At 42.5% G+C, this 23,086-nt stretch overlaps 1 protein-coding gene and 1 long non-coding RNA gene across 11 annotated transcripts in view; one reads left to right on the top strand and one right to left on the bottom strand.

The window, feature by feature from the left end:
• TEAD1 (TEA domain transcription factor 1) overlaps positions 1-6,684 on the top strand; it is a 153,695-nt gene extending 147,011 nt beyond the window's left edge. For all 9 annotated transcript variants that reach the window (XM_068147953.1, XM_068147952.1, XM_068147955.1 and 6 more), the window contains one exon: positions 737-6,684. In XM_068147953.1, the coding sequence (XP_068004054.1) occupies positions 737-850 (114 nt within the window). In that variant the 3' untranslated portion in view covers positions 851-6,684. The remainder of the gene's footprint in view (positions 1-736) is intronic.
• A 22-nt stretch (positions 6,685-6,706) lies between these two features.
• On the bottom strand, positions 6,707-10,958 carry LOC137445855 (uncharacterized). 2 transcript variants are annotated; one of them, XR_010988503.1, is made up of 3 exons: positions 10,739-10,958; positions 7,078-7,268; positions 6,707-6,921 (listed from the first exon to the last, which is right to left on the bottom strand). It is a non-coding gene; the product is annotated as an uncharacterized lncRNA (long non-coding RNA). The 2 variants fall into 2 exon arrangements; XR_010988504.1 differs by having other exon boundaries at positions 7,078-7,264.
• Between the last annotated feature and the right edge of the window lie 12,128 nt (positions 10,959-23,086).

The raw sequence follows: 23,086 nt of genomic DNA, 5'->3' as shown, positions 1-23,086 counted from the left end.
TCCAAAAATTCAACTTACTTCTCTTTGATATACAGGGCTCTATTTGGCGTTTGCAGAGAGCCCGAGGCAGTAACTTTGAACCTTGCCATTCATCTAATGTGCTCTTACTGAGCTGTCAATTATAATACTGTAAATGGCAGTGGTGTGAATTGGTCCCTGGGCCAGGAGACCATGCAGTAATGGGCACACCCAACAGGTGAGCTAAAGCCTGAAGAATGGGCTACATTTAAGCCAGTTTCATCCAGTTACTCAGCTTGCTTTTGCTGTCTCTGCAGCAGCACCTCAGCCAAGCACTTAGAGCCATGTGCTGCTGCTGCTACGAGGGCATTCAAGCAGGACCAAGGACTGGTGGCACAGGGCAGATGTAGGGCCACAAGCACAGAGCCATGTGCTCCCCCTCAGCTGCCTTTGGTGACAAAGGTGCGCTGGTTTCCCTTTCCTGAAGTGGGGCTCAGGTTGAGGAAGGCTGAGCCGAAGCTACATGACGGCAACTCATGGTCCAGCAGCCACAGTGGGCTGTCTCAGTGTCCTCCACTGGGACTGACTTGCCCCACAGCTCAGCCCCAGAGCACAGCATGTGAGCAGCATCATGAAGGTCAGTTTGAATTGCCATTGAGCAAGGGGACATGTTTCAGTTAGTCACAGCTAAAGAGTGTCTGAATCAAGCCGATGTCGTTTCTCGTTTGGGTGTTTCCCAGTTTGTAACCTACTGTCTGCCTCTTCCTTCCCCTCACAGGTGGTAACAAACAGGGATACACAAGAAACCCTGCTCTGCATGGCTTGTGTATTTGAAGTGTCGAACAGCGAACATGGAGCACAGCATCACATTTACAGGCTTGTAAAGGACTGAGCAGTTATTTATATATACACTTCATTTCACTTCTTTATCAAAACACAGACTGTAAACCTCAACACTAAGTGGCAGTGCCTCTGGCCCAACTTTCACCCACATTTTTCTAAAGCCTGTTTTAGTGAAGTCATTTTTAATGTGTTCATATATAATTGTAGCTGTGAAATTCTGGTACAGTTGTAAAAATTATTTCTAAAACTGTGTTCTTCAAATTTGTAAACCACAGTTCTTTGGGGAAGACTGTATTTAAGAACCTGACGCCTCTGTCTGTGGAGGCATATTTTTAATTCTGATAGAAAAATGTACGACAGAGCATTTGCCATGGGGGAAAAAACTGACAGCATTTATAAGAGTTTATTTGGGTTTGGTTTGGGGTTTGTTTTTTTTCCCAACACGAAATACTTGTTTTACAATGCAAGTGAAACCGAAATGAATCTTTAGCTGTAACTGTAAATGAGTACACAAAGTGAATAACCTTTATAGAAGTATCTTTGTAACTAATTAGGGGAAGATATGGACGAATGTAATTCACTAAATTATTTTTTAAAAAAGAAGCATTTTTTTCTTTTTGTCCTGTTTGAAACCAAATGAAAAACATAGCCTTAAGAAATGCCTGATAGAAACAGACAGGTCCTAAAATTAGGCAAATTTTGTAATATTATTATTTTTTTTTTTCCTCAGCGCTAAAACTAATCTTCTAATCCATTAAACTTTCAAGCAGGTATTGCAGAAAAAAGAAAACATCACCCCCTTACCCCTAACATATCTAGTGTATTTTAAAAAGAGTATAAAGTTGTATTGTACTAATATGAAAATTTGATTATTTAATGAAAAAAAGATGGTTCATTTTGCAATAAGTAGGTAAATACTGAAGATTTAGACTCGCATTATATGTAGTCTCGTGTGTGCAGTTATATTTTATATGGACAACTATGTTTTCTAATAAGTTGAGTGAAAAACTTGCAACTCTGAAATGAACAGATGAATGGAAACATCTGACACTGCAACAGCATCGAGTAGTTTGGAAACTGAAAGCAAAACACTAATGTGTTTGAAAGAATACATACACCTCTGAAAGGATCAGCAGCTTTAATATCTATGAGATGCTAGAAAATCACCACCAACATCAGGCAAAGAGGATTAGGAAGTGGAGGGTTTTTTTCTCCTTTTCTGCTTTTATCATGGTGCTCTTACACCTCTCCCAGTTGTCTCTCCAGTTCCAGCTGGCAAAGACCTCCTATGAGACAAACACGTGTGTACTGTGTGGGGTCTAATGTCCTTCTGCATCTAGATGTGGTAGTATTCATCCTTCCGGTATATTCAGGGAAGACTCCAGGAAGTAAAGTACAGCTGGAGATATTTTAATGCTGTAAGGATTCGAACCATGGTTGTGGGTGTGAGTGATTGTCTGAGGTACGCATATGTGAGAGAAGTCTCATTCCTCCTGGCTACACCAGAGAGTGTTGCTCTGCTGCACACCCAGCACTGCCCCTCAGTTGTCCAGGCAGCAGCTGTTTCAGCAGGTGATGGGCCAGCAGAAGGCTCTCATGTGAAACATTTGTCTGAAAGGCTGAGGGCTGCCCAGCCAAGCACAAGCCACCTTAAAGAGCAGTCATGAGGTATCAGCAAAGAGTGTTCATGGGAAGGTCTTTTGCAGCCCTGAGTCAAAAAAGTTAACATTTAGCAGGTCCCTCCTCCCTACCCTTTACTGGTATGTGTCCATGCACAATGTAAGTCTAGACTATACTCCCAGGCACAGTACTGTAGTTATCAAAAGAGTCAGTCTTATTTTTTTATATTCTATGTCTGCATAGTACTTGCTGTTAGAATGGCCTGCTGTTTGACTAGCTAGACAAGCATATAGCCTGGATGAGGTAGTGGGCTGTTGTACCTCTGCATCAGACACTGCTGAGGACTCAGGTTAGTGGACGATACAGACAGCTCTGAGGGGAAAGGTGACTGCTGAAATTCCTTAGCCTGCCTCTGATCTAACTCCAGATCACCTCTAGCAGGTGGATAATTGCTGAGATGTCTAGCTGTTGCCAACTTGTGGATATTAGGGCTGATGATCTTTCAGTTTATATTCTGTAAACTGAACAGAGGAATATGTCCATGGTAAGGTCTCTTTTAACACTCATTTTTAACACTAACAAATCACATCAGGAAAAGCACTGCATTGTAACAGCCTAACGGTAGCCCTTTATTCTAAGCACTTGGTGTTACAAGTCAAAAACTACTTTTTTGTTGTATTTTGTTTTAAAGTCGTCTTTTATTTAGGGTTTGAATTGTGGTTTTGGTGATTTTATTTGTTTTTAATAACAAGCAAACTCTCTGAGGCATATAAAGTATGTAAGTCAATCTGCAAAACCAGGTACAGTTTTTTAATAGAATCTGGCACACTACATATGCCATGACTCTAGGGTATAAAAAGTCACTACGTTTATTGGTGTTCACATATGTAATACTAGGGAAACTACTTCCATCGTCTTTTCTTTACACTTCTGTAAATGATCCATACCCTATATATGTTAATTCTTAAAAGCCTTAATCCTTCAACTGTTCAGTGTGGGGTATGTAGTCCAACAGGCTGCCTGTAAACTGTGAGCTCTTTTGTAAGCTGGAAGTACTTATCTTGTTACTGTTACTTTTTTTGTAGGAACCTTTTAATTGAGCTGCCAAAGCATTACAATATGCAGTGCCTTAGCATTATATTAGAAGTACCTTTCGCCTCTTAACATAAATTTTATATATTGTTTTATTAATTGGTTCCATTTTTTTAAATACCTGTATTTTTTCCCCACAGAAACGCTCTTTGACTGCTTGGTCTAAACCAACCTTCTGTACAAGTCAGTCTCATTACTACGCAGTTAAATGCCTATACCAAAAGGAAAGGTTACAGAGTCTTAGTCCTCCCTGAAAAGTGAATTGTATTAATAAATGCTGCCTTTTTAAATTTCATGACCAAATAATTAATTGTGACTCTTCTGCACTCTAGCATGAAAGTGCCTTTGGTTTGAAATTCCAGCTTAGAAAAGTGCTGCCATAATAATGACAATTTGTAGAGAGACCAAAAATATTTAGTTATCACCGTAATGCCTTTGGTTTATTGGAATAAGTTGAATCTACAGGCCTCCATTCACTAAAGAGCACCACTCACAGCAAAGTAATTTTGCTAGTGATCAACCTGCTGAAGAATAATCTACTGTTTGCCATTTCTGACAGCATTGCAAACCAGCAACTGATTTGTCTGTGACATAAAAGTGAAAATGGTTCACGTTTATATTCTCTTCATCCTGTCGTGCATCTGCATAATGAGAGTTCCACATACTGCAGAATTTCAGACAGTGGACAAATGTGACTTTATTGTTCTCCTTTAATAATATTTTGATATCTGTGAAGATGTTTTGTTTAGAAGATTTTGTTTACACTGAAAGTCAGATGCATAAAGCAAGAAGAAAATGGAGAGCGGAGAATAGCTAGGGGAAATGCAATTGTGTGCTTTTAAGCGTTGAAATGTTGAGCGTGAGCATTGTGGGTGAAGGTGCTGCTAGAGGAACTCTGGCCAGCACAAGTCAAAACACAGGGTTGTTTTATTTGGTTTTATCTTTTTTTTCTCCCAGATGATGTCTTGGAAAAAAAAAAAACAAAAACAAAACAACCAATTAGCTCCTCTTACTAAAGTGTCTGTATTCCATACCTTCTGTGAACGGGGGCCATACTGTACACTGCAACTACAACAGGTCAGAAGAGGAGCAAGAGTTTAAGGAAACAATGTTAAAAACAAGAAATATCAGCAAAACCAAAAGCTGTCAGAGTGATTATATAGTTGTGAATACAATTTTACCTTGATTTTTAAAGTATTGATGAAAACTAAGATTAACTTTTTATATATAGAACTATTGTGACACTATGTGGTAAATATTGTGCTAATTCAAGTTCCCTGTCTCTCAAATATTATTTTTGTTATTCCTTCAAGGTCTAAATCTCACTTACCTCTATAAGACAAGTAATCCTGTTGAACTCAATGAGACTGAGGTAGGGCAAAGGCACTTTTGCCCCACAAGTAGAGCATATCTTCTCAGTTCCTACCAAACCTTTCAGCTGTACTAGTTGACATTTGTGATAAACTACACTTCTGTCTCGTTAAAATACTAAACCAAGCATAATGGTACCATTTGGGGCTGTCAAAAATTACTACTAACAAATGTAGTTTTACTTACTTGAATTCCCAAAATACTTTGTTTAGGTACTGCACCACTATTTTGAAGGAATTGCAGATACAATACCTATTGCTCACCTTCCCTTTCTACCACAGCTACAGCTCATTAGGTTGGCAGTAGCTTCTTCCGTTACAACCTGCACGGTATAGGCTATTTGAAATAATGAAGGGTGTACATTAATGTTGAATGTAAGTAACTGGCCAGCTCCAGGCAGATACAACATTTGACGTGCTGATCCATACCTATTTATTTTCCCACTACAAGTCCTAGGCCATACTTGCCTTCTGAAGCAGTTCCCTTTATAGTTTTCCCAGATCACTCACTCAGTCATACTGAGAAACCTTTCTCTACCCTTTATGTGACCCATAGGGATACACCTACCTGGTCACACAGCAGATGGGTGTAGTAGAGTCCAGTTTTGTACTTCTCTCAGGATGATCTCTTTCTCCCCTCTTATCTTTCATAATGAGATGTTTAGCCCCCTAAAAAAAAGACTGAGGCTCAATAAGTCAAAGGAACACTTTGAATATCTTAATCTTTTAACTTTTCAAGTCATCCTTGCTGAGATCATGGAATTAGTCTTAGTGTATAAATTAAATCTTAAATGCACTCAGTTGACTAAAAGGAGATGGATCCCTGTTACCTCCTACAGAATATGTGGTTTTGGTTTGCTTTTGTTTGATGGGCCTCTGATTCAGGCTCATGACTGCAGATAAAAAAAAATACAATATGTGCCTGAAAAAAAAAAGACAAAAGAATTTTATAACATTGAAAACCTGAATAGCCTTTAATTCTTCAGTACATTTTATGTAAAACAGGTTGGGTTTTTGTTTTGGGGTATTATTTTTTTTTTTTGCCATGTGCATTTGTTCACATTTGTAAATGACTTAATGGGATTCTCACTTTATGTTTATTTGTGTAATGTGTATAAAATGGGTTTGTGACTTAAGCATATTCATATATGGTCAGTGGTTACTTTAATATTGTACTGCTGCTGGTAACTTTTGATGTAGAACTTGCCTTTTGATGATAAAGTACCTCTAGGTTAGACAGTGAGGGAAGGCTCTTGGGAAAAAAAAAACCAGAAGTGAATGTTCTCCAATGTTCTCTTAACATATTTGCAGAAGCTTTCAAAAGGAGTTTCAGTCAAACCTCTTGGCAGTACAGTATTCTTGTATTATTGTCTGTGTGTAGGTACTGGTACCTTTTTTTTTTGTTTTGTTTTGTTTTAAATGTTTTAAGTGTTGGCTTTAAAGTGAATTTATCTTTAGTATGATAGTAATATGAAAATTATAGGTTTTGTGTGCAGAGAATTTTTTTATAAAGTGCTTTGTAAAAAAAAACAACAAAAAAAAACCCAACCCCCTGTATTCTAGCTTTGGCGGTACATATGTGTGATAACTTTAATATCCATGACAGTTAAGTGCAATTATTTCATCACTCTAAAAATGCTATTTTTGTGTCGGTTACTGCAGGTGTTTTCATGTCTTTGCAAAGTGACACATTTTGATGCCTTCTTGATAAAGTGGTAGGATTTTTGTAGCTTTCTAGAAACTTTGTATTCATACAGTATCGATTGAAAAATAAAGAAAATGAAAGTGTTTTGTGCATTTAGCTCCATCTCTTCCAGCAGTCTCTTTTCGGGTGCAGCTTTCAGAAGCATTTCCCAGAGTAGCACAAGGCCAGACTTGCAGCACCTACCTGAAGGTGCAACAGAATCAGCAGGATTTATGAAAGGCTGGCACATCTGGAAGAAATTCAACAGCGAGTCCATAGGCAGTTCTCGGGGCGGGGAACAAAACGACTACCTCTAGCTCCTGTGTCTTCCTAAACAACTGGTGGTGGATTTTTCTGAAACAGCATTTAAACCATACTGTATGAATGGGAAAAAAAACACCCATCCTCCTTTATTCCAGAAGCAGGAAGGACCTATTTTAAATCTTACATAGTAAGTGCCATTAAATACATCACTACCTTGGCAACGACACTGAGGAGTGCAGTAGTTACCTGAGGTTGTGGTGTTTATTCCAGAAGGATACTGAGATCTGTAGTGAGATCCTAAAAATACTGAATTTTTCAAGGGAATGATTTCTGGTGTTTCTTAAACCACTTGTTCCTCAGCTAGCAGCTGTACCTGGTATGAAAAGCTGAAACTGGACCAACATGCCTGCCACAGTCATGAAGTGGAAACCACCTGGCTAGGAAAAACAAAGAAAGAGAAAATAAAAAGGAAGTAAGAGAGATACCCTGGCTCAACTGAAATCAATGGGAACATGACAAAGACTTGGCAGAGGCTCATCTTCTGCACCAAAAGGGGGGAAGTAGCTTTTGAATAAACCACATGCCCCTCCCACAGACCCCAATTCTCCTTTTGGGTGGCAGATGTTCCACTGCCATTTTTAAAATGCCAGCAGAGCACCCCCTGTGTGCAAGATGAATGGGTTGAGAACAACACACAGATATGGTCTGCTTTGACCCTGTTTTCTCTTCTTTGTTCCCCATTAAGTATACAGCTTCAGCCCTTTGAAGTGGGTTAGCTGTTTCAGAAGCAACCTGCTTCTTAATTAAGGTTCTGCTTCTTAATTAATTTAAGTTAAAAACCATAAATCTTCCACCTTTGGGAAAAATGTCATGGGGCATTTCAAGTTGGCAGTCCCCATGGAGTGTCACATCATCAGTTATTAACAATTTGCTTTCAGCAGATGCAACAGCCTGCCCTGACTAAGCACAGTCTGGTTTACATGGACATAGCAGCATGGGCAGGGAGCAAAGAAAACAGACCAGTTACTTCAGGCCATCTTATGAAGTGTAGAATGATGAGCTCCTTGTGGTCCACAGCCTTTTCCATGGATTTTTTTTCTTAAAGATTCAGCCTATTTGACACTACAAACGCAGAACACATTTAATGCTCACAAGGCCGAGCGCTAAAGGAGGGTTCAGAGCTAAGCAGTGTGTTAGCAGATGTCCACAGTTCCCTCACACAGCTCTAGCTGTTCATCCTAACCTGACCTTTTGGAGCCTTACTATTGTTGACTGGGGCACTGGGCAGAAACAGCTGAACAATCTGTTAACACCAAACAGCAGCAGCTTAGCCTTGTTCATAAATAATTACCTACCTTGCAGAGAGGGATGACATGTAATTGGTTAATGGCTGTAAATTGTTACATGATTGCTGTTGTTTAGTGAGAGCTAGAGCTGTGCTTGGTGAAGGAAGGGCAGGAGAGCTGCTTGGGACCAGCACCGGGACCAGCGTGCTCAAGCTGAGAGGTGCTCTGTTTTGGTTTCTTTTGGGGGCTTTGTGGGGCTGGAGGGCCTCAGCAGACAGCGAGGACCAGCAGGGTCACGTTCTTGCGTGCGTGCCTGCTCGAGTGGGTGACATCAGCCGCGGCAAATTTAAATGTGGCAGAGCAAAGCGCGACCGCCATTTGGCAGGAGAGCCTTCTGGCTGGATTGCAGAGTGGCGTGTACTGGGTCAGCTGACAGTGCAGCAGCCTCTGTGGTAGCTTAGGCAAAATATAGTAGCCAGGTGGATCATACATTTTTAATAACAAACAATAAAAAAACTCCAAACTTAATCTCGCTTGCCTGAAGAGATCCAGCCATGGTAATGACTCAGGCAAAGGCTGATGGAAAAATGGTAGATACCCAGAGCCAGCACACAAGCACACAGGTGTCCAGGCTGCTAGCTAGAGGGTGCTGGAGCCTGGCACTTGGAACCTGGTGAAGGAGACAACTGTGTGAGGTGTGACCAAGTGAATTCTTCTCCATCTAGTGGCCGAGCTAAAGGATGAAGTATCAAGACTCAGGACTATAAGGGAATGTGAAAGGGAGTTAGATATGTGGGAGCAGGCTTTACAGACCTCCCCTGTTGAGGAAGGCGACCCCAGAAATAGGGGAATGGGTACAGGTACCTGGTAGGAGAAGCATGGGGAATCCATCCCAGCCCTCTTTGCCTCCACCATTGCCCTTGCACAATAAGTATGGGGCCCTGCAGGTTGAGGGCAATGTGGATGAGAAGACAGAAGAGGAACCCTCTAAGGCGATGCCTAAAGCAAATCAGTCCCCACCAACCATCAGGACTAGCACCATAAAGAAAAAGAGGAGGGTAATTGTTGGTGGTGACTCGCTCCTGAGGGGAACAGAGGGTCCTGTATGTTGTCTTGACCCAACCCACAGGGAAGTCTGCTGCCTACCTGGGGCCTGGTCTCAAGCTGCGCCGGGGAAGTTTAGGCTCAAGGTGAGGAGAAAGATCTTCACAGAAAGAGTAATTGGCCATTGGAATGTGCTGCCCAGGGAGGTGGTGGAGTCACCATCCCTGGAGGTGTTCAAAACAGGATTGGACGTGGCACTTGAGGGCATGGTTTAGTTAGTCATGCGGTGTTGGGTGATAGGTTGGACTTGATGATCTCTGAGGTCTTTTCCAACCTTGTTGATTCTATGAGTGGGGAGAGTGACTGTACTAATTGTGGAGGGAAAAGTAGAAACCCAGAGTACAAATGACTGAAAAATTAGTAGCAGGGTATTGCTTTTCAAAGAAAATGAAAAGCAGAAGAGAGAATAGGAAGAAAGGGGGGAAGGGATCATTTGAATACCAACAAGAAAGTCCATCAGAAAGAGGGGGAACTAAGACTAAGGAAAAGGCTACAACTAAACATTGTCTTTCCCATTCATTTTAAACTGAACCTATATACGACAAATTGAGGAACTGAAGACCTAGATTCAACCACATTGTGCACGTATTACACCGTGCTATGATGCAGAGAATTTGATGGTTTCACTGCAAAACTATAGGTATTGCTTTTACTATGACTGCACTGTGTTTTTAATAGAGATTAATACAAGCTTTAGTATCAGAACAGCAGGATGAGTGGAAACTCAACAGTGCAGTTTGCTTGCAGTGTTTACTGCACTAATACGAGAGACAGAACATTAGTCTCAGCAGGGTTTGTGTCCCCCTACCTGCCCCAATGATTTGTCTTGAGGAAGGTGGTGGTGAGTAATGTTTGGGAGGTGCCCCAAGACTCTGCAGTGATAGGCTCTGGATAAGTGCAAAGGAGCAGGTAGAAGTGGTGCAGTAATAAGCAAACTCCAAAGCCGTTGGTTTTCCTGCCCACTTTCACCTGCCTCCCAGACAACAAAAGGACATTATGTCCTGTGGGGAGTGAATTGGCACATGAACAGGGAGGTCTCTAGAACTGAGACTCCTCATTTTGCAGAATTTTTCTCTGACTGCTCCCTCTGAAATACTGTTACTTGAGACTAGGATCACCAGGCTCACAATTGGTCTTTGCTCTGGGCGAGGCATCACAGGGCCTGCAGGGCACACGGGCCCAGCTATGGCACCAGCAAACAAAACACTGAAGGGGAGAAGACCATCAGACAATCCTCGAAATACTTAAAGAAACAGGTGCAGAACTCTGTTTTCAAGTGGCTGGCTAGTCATGAATAACCATTGCCAACATCAGAAGTTACTGCACAAATTAAGCTTTCTCAGGTGTGCCTGAGACACATGGGAAAACTGCAGATGCAGGGGTAGTGAGATTTACAGACAAGAAAGGTCTGGAAGGGTGGAGAGTTTGAAAGCAGGTTCTGTGGGAGGAAGGGAGATGGGAGGTTGAGGGGAGCAAGGAGATAAAAGCTATGGAGACAAGAGCTGCACAGTACAGACCTGTGAAGTGGTCTGTCAGCTTCAGCAACCAGCTCTTCCTTGCAACAAGAGCATGTGGTGGTAGGAGGCAGCGTGATGTGCTTGTGTCTGCAAAACAGGGGGAACGGGGAAGTGGTGAGACTTAACAGCTCTCCCACTGCACACACATGGCTGAAAACCAGCATGTCATCTGGAGCTTGCTTTCAGCTGCCTGTTGACAAGAGAGAGAAGTATTTAAGCATAAGAGAGACAACTACAAAGGAGATCTATGGGCACTGATACCTGCACAATGTAATTTAGACATCTGTGCAGTGTGGATGGTTTCTTACCCTCATGGCTCCCAAATAACAGGCATGTAATCATGGGGGGGGGGAGATGTCCAGTTTATTTAACAAATGAGAACAGAGAAATTCTGTATAATATTTAAACTTTCTGTTCAAAAGTTAAGCACAGAGATGCTGTTTAGTACATGATGAGACTGAGATTCAGAGTATGTGCAGCCCAGAAATGCTGAAAACTAGGAAACAGCCCCAGTGCTGAGAGTATGCACAGCCCGACTTCATACAGGGTATGTATGCCAGGCATACAGAGGCTATAGTAAGAGGCAAAAGAGTAGAAACCTCTCTACCCTCCAGTGAACAAAAAAGCTTGAAAGCTGACCAAGATACAACCCAAAGTACCTTTTAAAAAACACATTGTCTTACTTCCTTTCACTGCATGACTGTAACAATCCCTACCCTAACTGGTATTAAGCCTCCACATGAGAACAAAGTTGGGGTTTGTACTTCTGTGAAGCATCACTGTGATCTGAACACCTGACAAAGTCCCTCAGCCAGAAGCCTCATGCATGTTCTATATTTTCTCCCAGACCCTCCACCAAAGCAGCCTGAGTCTTAGAGGATGCCCAAAAGAAGAATATGTCCCTAAGACAACAGCTAGATCTTGAAGGATTCTGATGCTTGCTGCTGCACTAAAATAGGGCATGGGATGGCAGTGAGTCTTACCAGGCTTTGCTGTAGTAATTTCTTGACTCAATATGTTTACCTGCAAGTACTAGGTATAACCAGGTTAGATAAGACCATTATCATGGTATGTAACCTTTGGACTTTGGCTTGAGGCTTCTACTTTCCCTTCTGAAGAAAGCACATCATATTTCACTGTCTATTTTATTTCTTTCTCCTTTATTACAGTTGTGCTCAGTACCCTGCACAGATTGATTTTCCTGGAGGCACAAACAAGCAGATAGAATTTAGAGGATGTTTAAATAAAGGGAATCATTGTAAATGGTCTTTGAATTAATAAATATATATATATAAAGACAAATAAGAAACATAGAGATATATGGGACATATAGCTAGTACAAACAAACCATGACCCATCTGTCCAGTGTGCTCTAAGTGTGCATTCAGTGCTAGGATATCCTGGAAATCAAGAGGTGTCTGTCCTTCATCTTTCTGGATGCACTTGTGATCCTAGCTGGGACACAGGAAGTTTTCCACAATCTCAAGTGAGTGAAGGAGCAATCCCTAGATAATGCATTGTGCTAATAAAAGAGTTTACCCTAAATGTATACCCTAAAAGGCACAGGCTACCTTCCTCTCTAAGTGAGTTTAGACTGACAGAATATGCACTCCCACTGTGTTCCCTACTAATTAGCGCGAAAGAACTACCAATTTAAAAATGCTGGAGACCTGCAGGCAGAGGGGTCACTGTTATTCTTTAGCAGAAACTTCTCACCTTTATTCCCCCCTCCCATATGACTTCCTTTGCTCTGCTGTAAGTCTTGAAAGTCCTCTCCCTTCCAGTTTCTGGACCTCTGTTCAGAAAGAGCTTCAACATTCCTCATTAATAACTATGAAGAGCAAACTCCTTCTGAGTCTCTTTTGGAGTACTGATTCCTTTCTACCTAATTAACAGAATATTGAGTAGGACCCTCAGCACAAGGTGAGGGGGATTTGGTAAGATTGGTTTTCTAAGTCTTCTGCAGCAAAGTTTGAACATACAATGTAGAATTTTATCTATCAACATAAATTAGGCACCAAGGTTGGAAAGATTTGATCCACCTGAACAAATACTACAAAGAAGTGCTGGTCTTCTCTCCCTTTCTCACTATGGTCTGGTTCAGCAACACACTTATTTCTCTGTATTCCTCCATACCACTGCCAATAGTTAGCCATGTATTCTCTTTGCCTGGATCAGAATTCTCTATTCTCTGGCCCATGTGATACCCTGTGTCTCACGATATGTAAAATGACAGAGGACTGTCTCTCCTCAAGACCTCTATGTACCTTTGGACTACCAACAGAACTATAAAGCACCCATTAACTTCCAGCCTTGCTTCCAACTACTATTGAAGGTAGGTCACTGGAGGAGACTGACTGTCAGAATATCTTGGTATCCCTCCAAAGATTATCGAGGTCAAAGTCTGCAGATACTGGCCTTGCAAGATACTCAGTGGCTTTGCCAGTCTGGCAATACAGCTGTGTGGTGATACATTGGCATGAGATGGTGGGATGGCTTAAAAGCTGATGACGCACCTCAATTGAATTGCACAGTTCAAGGGAAACTAAAACTACTAAACATATAGAAACATTCTGACTCTCCACAGAATAGTTATTACTCAAAAGGCTTTTGTACTTACCAAGTGATCTGATCTCTGGTTACTGCAAGATGGTTTTCCTTCTCTCTTTGAACTAATTTCAGTATGTCCTTGCATGAAGAACACAATGAAATACATGCCTACAGCAAGTGCTGTTTGAAGCACTGCCCTTTATTCCTAGAGACATTTCCAGGAAACGTGAAGCTGCAGTATAAAGCACCTCTGCCTTTATCACAGACTCCCTCTTCTGCACCATTTTTTGCTCAGGGGACGATGCTTGGCTAGACAGGATTCGGCACAAACACAACCTGGCAGATCTCCCCCACTCTCAACCAGGCAGGTGAGAGTCATGCTTCACTGGAAGGCAGACATGACAGGGCCTGTAACCTGAAAGCAGTGCACAGCATTTTAGGAGATCTGTGAGACACAAATCCAAAGATCAAATCCTTCACCTCCCAAAGGTGTGCCTTTGAACAGGTAAAGAAAAACACCAAAAAGACAGACCCCACTGTTAGTGTCAATGCTGCAGAAACATAACTGTTCAAGTTTCATGACTAAAGCTGATAAGGATTTGTATTCCTGTTCAAACCATCCACCCTCAGGGAAGTGGAACATTTGAAAGTTATTATCAGGCACACAGCTCATGTTCAGGATGGCCAGTGACTTGCCCTGGCATTTCTTGTTCAGCCTCAACACAGCTTGACAAGCGCAATACAAAGTGGTATTTTTGCCTCTTCCTGAAGGGCTGTGCAGAAAGGGCCACTCATGTTACACACCTTCCAGATTGCTGGCTAAATAGATACAAAAACCTTCTGAGGCCCAGTGGTACCAGGCCAGTCAAGACAGGGTGGCAGCAGTGTGGGGCAGCTTGTGTAAGGGTCCAGACTCTCATTAGCATCTCTTAGTCTAGCGTGTGATCTCCCTGCCACTTTACCCTGAGGCCCAGGGAGGCATCACTATTTTTCCAGCTCTGCCTTTACTGAATAACTCAGCTAATAGCATCAGATGAAGCAGTGATTTTCTGATGTTTTGCCAAGCTGTTAACATTGTCATTCTAGCACATTTTAACAAGTACAGACAGGTCTAGGCATTAGTCACATTTTTACAGACAGGTTTTTTCCTTTGTCTCTTTTTTCCTGTCTTACCAATTTTCCTGGGCTCCAAAGCCTTCAGTGGAAACACATGTGTCAATGTTATAAACTTACATTGCTAAATTAGGGATTCTTTTTCTGACTGTATACAAGTTTTACATCAAAAAAACCACTACCAGTAGGAGGGTAAACTGCTCTGTGTTGAGAAAAGCTCCAATAAGGAATCACAAGCTGGGAACGAAGAACCTAGTCTTAAGGCATGCCTATATTACAACTGTCCTCCCAGCCCTAATTTGGGTTCCATGTATATACACAGTATTCTACAGTCTCCAGATGGATGCTAGTCGCTTGGGTGGTACATCTGAAAGCACAAGCTTCAGTATTTGTTACACTGGTCAACAGGTGGCCCTAGCACCACTGGCTGTATTCTGGAGAAGGCCTTCATGGTATGTGAATACTTCAGAGGCATGTATTTACTATTCTGAGGCTACTCTGAGCAGAGGTTCAGCCTGCAATCCTTAGCTAGGCTGGGGTTTGTCTCAGTGAAATTCACAACATGAAAGTCTTGTATGTTTCTCAGACTTGATTTAAAGAATGGTGCACAAAGTTTCTGAAGAAACTTCAGTGAGCTCATAGGAAAGTATTGGACAACTACTCTACCCTGCTTATATCAGCTGTTTGTGTAAGAAGTGCTTCAAGCAACCTAAGAGAGTACTCCCTTTCTTCCCTTTGTGCAAGTCTAGGATGTGCTTGTCATAAATGAAGTAAATGCAAGTAAAAATAATTGAAGAACAGGAATGATTAGTTACAGACAGTAGAGGTGTGAAGCTTGTTACCAGCACCCATCACTCCTGCTATATGACCAATTCTTGCCAAGCAGCCTGGACGCCATGCAGGGGCTGTACAGCCCCAAGACAGCAGCTGAGCAGAGCGTGTCTGCTTGCAGCCTGCCTGCTCCTTTGTGGCCCACCAGGCTGCGGCAAACACGACAGCAGGGCTTGCACTCGTCAGAGCAGCAGATTACAAAGCATCCAGCAATATCGGGGCCATGCTTGTGTGGCAAAATGTGCTGCGATAGGAGAGGCAAACTGCCTGCTGCACCAGGCAAAGCAGATTGCATAGCATTAGCACTGGTGACAACAGGGCACTCATTGTGTGGGACAACAAGTCACACAGAGAATGTGCAAATGCGATTGGTTGGGCCCACTTAACATATGCACAGCAGAATGACATATGGCAACTGGTGACTTTTTTGCCACAGATGCTGACAGGCTTTGTTTTGGTACAATGTGTGGTGCAGATCCAGTACATCATTGCCCCTTTGGTGAGGAGCAGTCTGAGTGCCAGCAGCGCTCCCCCACCTCCAGGCGCCAAGGACTCCTGGTGCTGTGAGGGTTTCTAGCTGTGCTGAGCAGACTTTCTGTTACTGAAAGCCTACCCATGAGCCAAAGCCTGGGACATGCTGAGGAATATGTTTAATTTCAAAACATGATGGAGATAGACTCTCATTTCATCTCCTTGTGCCCTTTTCATTCGGGCTTCTATACACATATATATAAACTAGTGCAGCCTGAAACAAACTCTCTCTGAAACTGTTTACTTTTTCATTAGAACCTTTGTTCTCAATTGCTTCTCTCTGTTACTGATACACACAGGCAGCTAGGTTATGACAAATAGTGTCAAAAGGATTAGTTTTCAACTCTGTTAAGAAAAACTTTAAATAGAAGTTGAGAAAGCAAAATTACGTTTTCCTGGATATGGAACTCAGACAAAATGGAAATGAGGTTTTATCAGCTTGCTCATGCAGAAAAAATATGGAGGAAGATTTTTAAATCTTGGCATGGGTCTTAGCTGTGCAGAGCCACGAGACAAGCAGAGTCTGATAACTACAGCACCAGACTAGGGTTAAGATAGAGAGATCTACTCTCATCTTTGCTACTGACCACCTTTGTGACCTCTGGCAAACCACTTCAGATCAGCACATCTCAGAAATAAAGACACGATACTCCTCCAAGTACACTGCTTTGTGATTGCCTGCTGGCTGCAGAGCAGATGAAGTAGGAGCTGACCTTACACCACAGACCACATAAAATTCATCAAACAATAACAGCATCTGCCAGGCTGAGGACACGGGGGTCAAAATCTTTGCATCTTATTCCCTCTTTCAAGGTTTATCAGTCTTTGCTCAGTTGTTATTTTATATGTTTCTAAGGTCAAGAGGAATCCAGCTCCATATTGATTTAAAACACTTTGCATACAGACACACAGTCAGGGGCCAAGCAACCAAAGCCAGATGAAAACTAAGTGTCACCTCCTGCCACGGGATGGGAGTTGACGCAGACTTTGTCCATTCCAGATTTCTGCTTGACCAGACCATGAGAGTAGGACATGGAGCTGACAGCCACTGTCACCTCCTATAAGAAAGCAGCTTGAGATCTGCCCAGCTGAGAGCTGTTTTCTTCACTTCATGCTCCCCTTTTGCTTTTTAAAAGCTAGTGAAGGAAAAACATAACTCCAGCTGCGGCTGTGGAGTAGCTACACTCTAAGCCAAAGGACATAACATAAGCTCCTCCTACTGCGTTGCAGAAGAGGCAAAATGACAACTTTACAACTGCAAATCTCTGCTGTACTGAACTGTCCCAAGATCACCAAAAGGCTGAGCTATGCTGGCTTTACGATCCTGAAACTGATTTGTCATTGTGGTCCTCAGTGGATCCCTGAGTTGCTGTCTTTCCACACAGAAATGCAAACACGTGTGGTAGATCTGATTCGTTCTGACTACACCATATTTACTCTGACCACCTGTGCAGCATCTGCCCAGTACATCCAGTGCGCCGTCAGACCCTCTGGATCTGTACTGGTGCACATATTTGCAGTGCTCTGCCAATACCTCTTGATGGCTGGCTCATTGCTCAAAACTACTGCTTCACCCACTCCCTTGTAACAAAATCCCAGACCAACAGCCTCAATCCTCAAACTTGGTCTGGAAAGCAGCTATGTTGGGGGATAGTGTAAAATATATTTGGAGGAAAATTGGGTTTACAGTAGTCTCTGCAGCGCTGAAAACAACCCGAGGGATCACATCAACTGTCAGGGAAAGGGCATGCAGAGGGACCTTTACCTTGAGCCTAGCTCCCTCTGCAGCCCGACTTTCAGCACCCAGTACGTGGTGCATTTTTTTAGACGGACAGACAGACATATAACTGTTGGTCACAGCTGGAAAAATCTTCCGGGAAAGAATGGACTCAGCCTGGGAAATATGTGCTTCCCATTGTTATCAGCTTATTCGCTTGTTCATGCTTTCCAATATCATAGCACTGGAGAGCAGATGGATTTTCAACCTAAAATTATGTCACCAGAAGAAATGTCGTATTTGATAAGTAGTGAAGAAAGAGTAACTTCTGAGTGCCCTGCAGTAAATGAGAGCAGAAGTTGGCTCCGACAAAGGGCCACGCACACGCCCCGCGGCGCTTCATACTGGTTTCCTCCGGCCGTAGAAGCCATTCCCGGTGGCAGCTCTCCGGTGCGGGGTCACGGAGCCCAACGCGGAGACCCCGCGGAGAGGCGGGAGCGGCAGTCGCAGCCTCCGCGGCTCCGCAGCGGCCCCCGGCGGCCCCCTACAGCCCTCACCGGTGGCCCCGGGCGTCTCCCAGCGATTCCCGCGCTGCTTCAGGGGCGGGCGAGCACCAGGCCCCGGCAGAGACAGCCCAGGGATCCGCGGCGGGACTGCTAAGGGACGGAGACGGCCACTCCCAGCTGCCCTGCCCACCCCACGGCTACAACCGCTTGTCTCCGAAGGGCTACAAGGCGGCTGTCAGCACTGGAAACGTCCAAATTGCAGTCGGACACTTCTCTAACAAACGTGTTTCCACTGACATACAGGGTGAGCACGAAGGAGGAATCAAGCCAGGGAAATTCCACAATTTATATTATAGAGGAAAACAGACGAGATTATCACTGTGAATCCTTCAGGGTTTAAACCTGAGATTCTGTTGGCAAGTTAACAGCCTCTCACGAGAGTAAAAACCTCCCAGCCCGGCCGGAAAACCTGTTTTTAAAGAGCTCACTATCTTTATTACACAAGACACCATACCCACTGGCCACCTTCCTCGCCTCTGCTCTGCCTGGTACCTGGTACAAATTACACCACTAGGAGAGGCAGTTAAATTCCTGACTCTGGCTGTGCTTCATCAGCCAGGTCAGCAGGCAGAAGCATCTCCCTGTCAGTCCTTTTCTGCCCCAAACGCCACTGCATCCAGTAGCATCATTTGTGTTGAGCATTAAGTTGTGGTAGATATGTGACTGGGTTAGTGCAAGCCGTTTGCTGAGCCAGCAAGCAGAAAGCACCGTGAAGTAACATTGTGTTGCTAAATCTGTGATGCATCAGCACTTAATGGAGCTGCAGGCAGTGCCAATGCAGTCACTGCCTTTACTATGTTTTCACTGAAAACAGATGAATGCAGTATTGTCAACTTCAGCCAGCACGAAACCATGTCACGCACCCAAAAACCCTGAGATAGAATTTTTGAAAAGAACAGTTTCAAGGAAAATTTTGCTTTTCTGGTGTTTTCAATCTGCTGTACTCAAGAATGGAAAACATCCCATTTATAACCATAAGGTTTCTACACATCTCACACAGTGCTCCAGGTCTGGCTCTTAGGCCAGTGCTAAATATTGAGCCATATCATAAAACTGTGGCAATTGTCAGCACTGAATAGAACACACATTTACAGAGACAAATAACCCCATGCAGGCAGACACAAATAACCCCCTTTCTGCACAGAAAAGCAGCCAGTTTATTGGCAAGTACCTCTTCCAAGCTGTAAACTCAGAACTGAGAGCCAGAGCAAGCATCAGCCGACAGCAACCATCAAAGTATAGTATGCCAATGCAACCACTACAGCTACAGCTTTGAAAATGAGATAGCACATTTACTTTGTGTGAAGAGTTCAGGGCTCATATACACATATAATATAGAGAGCTTATTTTTCTTTGTTTACTCTCTTCAGGATTTGTGCCTAGCTATTTTAACAGCCAATTCTGGAGGCTGGAGGGACACACTGTTATTATATACAGACTCCTTTAGCTATCTAAGGGTCAGAAAAAAAACCCTAAGTAATTGTCCTGAATGCTCAAAGCGCAGTCTACCTCATGAAACGGCTGCATCATACCTCTCACAAAAGGAAAAACTGCCTGACAGCATAAACTGTCTTCTTTTTTTTTCTGTAGAAAAATAAAATCCAAACTAGTGTAACACAAAGACCAGCCCTGAACACACTACCTTTTCATATGCTGCCAGCTATCAGTGTTGCAAATTGGTGTAAGCAACCACACTGCCTTCTCCCACATAGCTTTCATCTGTAGATACTTACCAATGCTAGGTGAAAGCACACCTTTTCACTGCCTCCCAGTGGAGTAAGAGATGGATAACAACATTGTGACTCTTAACAGTTTGCAGGCTATCTTTCCTAGGTGTAGAGGAAGGCTGACAAAAGCCTAAGGCAAACAGTTGGCCTGGGGTAACCACTGGCAATAAACCAAGCTGAACTTGGCCACCAAAAGCTACAAATTAGTGCAAGCAAACTCAAAGTAGCCTGTTCAAGTCTGACAGTAAAAACTGCAGAGAGTTACAAAATTCCAACATAGGCTTCCTATGATGCAACTACTTGCCAGAAGATCCCATTCTCCTATAGCCCATTCTCAAAGCACAGCTGGAAAGGGGCCTTGACCATCTGGAGAAATTGCTCATGATGTTATGTGATACCAAAAAGCAAACAGACTTGCAAAATATTAGCTTGCTATCATGTTAATTTCCATTTGTTTTCTCTTTTGCCTCTTGTGGGCTGCCTATGAGACTCAGAAAACTTAGGGATAAACCTTCAAGTTTGGCTCCTCCAGATGGGGTATCCCCAGCTACAGGTGGCTAGCTAGCAATTCTCAGCCACCTGGCTTCCTTGGCTCATCTGAACAAGCCCATCTGCTAGCTTTTTTGGCCAGCCTTCTCCTGCCACAACTGCTTCATTTCTAGCACAAAGAAAGCACACACCTGGGCTGGCAGAACATTTGTAAACTGTCAGTGCACTACCACACAGCTCTGCCATAAGGTAAGGAGGCATGTAACCAATGTTTGTGGATATGGTGCAAAGTGGCAACTAAGCACCCTGGACTTCCCATACTGTGTCTATTACTGGGCATTCCAAGCAGCTTAATTGCGTATCTTTGACAACAATAACTGTCCACAGCCATTATTAGCAGCTTTGGCCTCTCTCACAGACTGATAAACTCCACATAGGAAAACACTTGCAATGTTCCTAGTGCTCACTCCCAGCTTCCCATTCCTACTTCTGCTAGCATTTTCTTTTCTCCCAGCTATCACCATTCTCTACAACACAAAATGGGAGACAAATACATCACAAGCCTAGGTGTGTCATGATCCAGACTGAAAGGTGTTGCTAGAAGCATAAATAGCCCATTTGTAAGCAATTTAAATATGGACATGCACAATCTAGCATCATGCTACTTTAATGCTTTTTGCAAGACTTCAATGGAATTTTGATATCATCTCATGTAAGGGTCTTACAATGTAGATGGTAGAATTCAAACCAGTTTATGCTAAAGGCTGGCTTTCAAAGAAAGCATTCTGTCCATGATGTGCTTCAAGTAAATTTAAATTCATGTCACCCTGTTCACAGGCGAGCATATGATTGCATTTCTGATGACACTTTATGTACTCTCTATTGCTTGATAACATTCTGAACAGATCCTTCTGTCCTGAAAACAGTTTATCCTCATGCAGATGAAGCAACAGGCCACCTCAACAGAGCATGTGTGTTTATTCTTCTAAACTACTAATTCTATCAGTAATTACTTTGCTATTTTAATGTAGAGCTAGATTCAAAGAAAAACATTAGGTTTGGACTATAAATCTGCATTACAGCTCCACTGTTCTCAAGAGTGGGTTAATTCTAGATATGGTTACAAATATCCAAATAATCTTACATTTGGGTCTGTTTCAATTTCAGCTGTGTTTTGATTTGGAGCTTTGATGTGCTTCAGAATAAAACTGTACTGCTGGCTGAAAAAATGCTCTAAAACAAAAGAGAAGACTAAACAATTCCCTAAATAAACTTCATGAGTGACTTCTAAGTGTATTTTTAGGGACTGCTCTGCTGCCTGCAGCCACGGCCTCCAGTGTACCATGATCAAGTATGATCACAAGGATTCTTCCCTCATGACCTGATATATGTATGTTAAAAAATAGGCAAAGGATTCAGCAAGTATGACTTCAGAATGCTACCCAAGACACAAATGTATATATTTCCAATTCAGTTATGTTTCCTGCACATTCTGCCAAATCAATATAGAGCTGAAGGAACAGAGCAATGGTAAACCGAAAAGACACTCAACACTAGAATGAAAACTGCTAAAAAGCTTCAAAAGGAAAAGGAAGGAACAGTAGGGCATCAATCTCTTGCCTTTCTCTGGGGCTTCTTAGCACCTCCTTGTTTCATACTGACACTATCATATCTTTCTGTATTCTTACAGCTCAGCAGTAATGTCAATCCAGTGAACTAAACAAAGCATCTCTAGCAGGATTGGCCTGGGGCCACTGATTTCAATGGAAGCTGCTGTATGCTCAGCAGGACTGACAGTTAGGCTCCTTGGGGATAAAAAAATCAGAATAATTTTATTCCATCTGGTATTTTTCATGATCCCCACTGTGCCAAACATTGTAATTACAACACCTTGCTTTTCAAAAACCACCCCTCAGCTAAAGGCACAAAAATTTAACAAGAACCTGGACAATTAAAATAGAAGCAACAACCAAATTCTTGCATGTTGTACTTACTTGGTAATTGAAACACAGACTCCTTAAACAAACCTACTTTTTTTTTTTTTCAGGGAATGAATACTCCAATGGCTTTTTGAGCTACTTCATTCTGAAGACTCACAAATCACTGGTAACCAGAACAACTACACGGATGTCAAGCTGCTAAATTTTTCTCTAGGTCTTTTCTAGGTCTCAGCATAGAAGAGCTACTGTGGGTGAAACAGGTTAATCTCTGAAGATGACCTAAAGAAAGCAGAAAATGGCAGAGGTAGTAAAGAAGGCATAGAATACACCTTGATAGAAGGAGAAACTGAAAAGTAGTAGAAACTGCAGGAAATAAAGAGAAAAGAAGCTAAGTTGAAGAAAATGAAGCTTTAAGACTGGAACCATAAGAATTGCTGGACTTCACAGCAGGATTCAGTCTGGTCTCCTGTCTCAACAGAATTGCAGATAGAAGATTAAGAGAATGGAAGAAGCATATAGTGCTTTTTCCTGGACAAACTTTCAGCTTTAAGAGATAAGCAGGGGAATAATTTCTGGAACCAGAGATAGTAACATTTGTGTTTAACAGCTTTTGGTGGATCTTACTTCTGTGAATGGGTCTAGTTCGAATCCACATAAACTTTTGACATCAACAACACCTCTTTAACAGTAAAGGCTCAGTGTTCCTACATTGTGTTGGAAGAAGTATCTTTTAATTTCTTTCAGGCTTGCCACCTATTTCTTGAACTATGAGAAATGGTAAATGATGCTTTTCCAGTCACATTCTCTATTCCATGCATGACTTTTATACTTTTTGATTTCATCATCACTTGGCTGTCTTTTCTTTAAGCTAAAAACTTCATGTA

This window comes from Melanerpes formicivorus, unplaced genomic scaffold (genome assembly GCF_026170545.1).
Source record: "Melanerpes formicivorus ecotype bairdi unplaced genomic scaffold, bMelFor1.0.p_v2 SCAF_16, whole genome shotgun sequence".
NCBI classification, from domain to species: Eukaryota; Metazoa; Chordata; class Aves; order Piciformes; family Picidae; genus Melanerpes; species Melanerpes formicivorus.
Note: the sequence above shows the minus strand (reverse complement) of the source record. Positions and strands in the feature narration are given on the sequence as shown.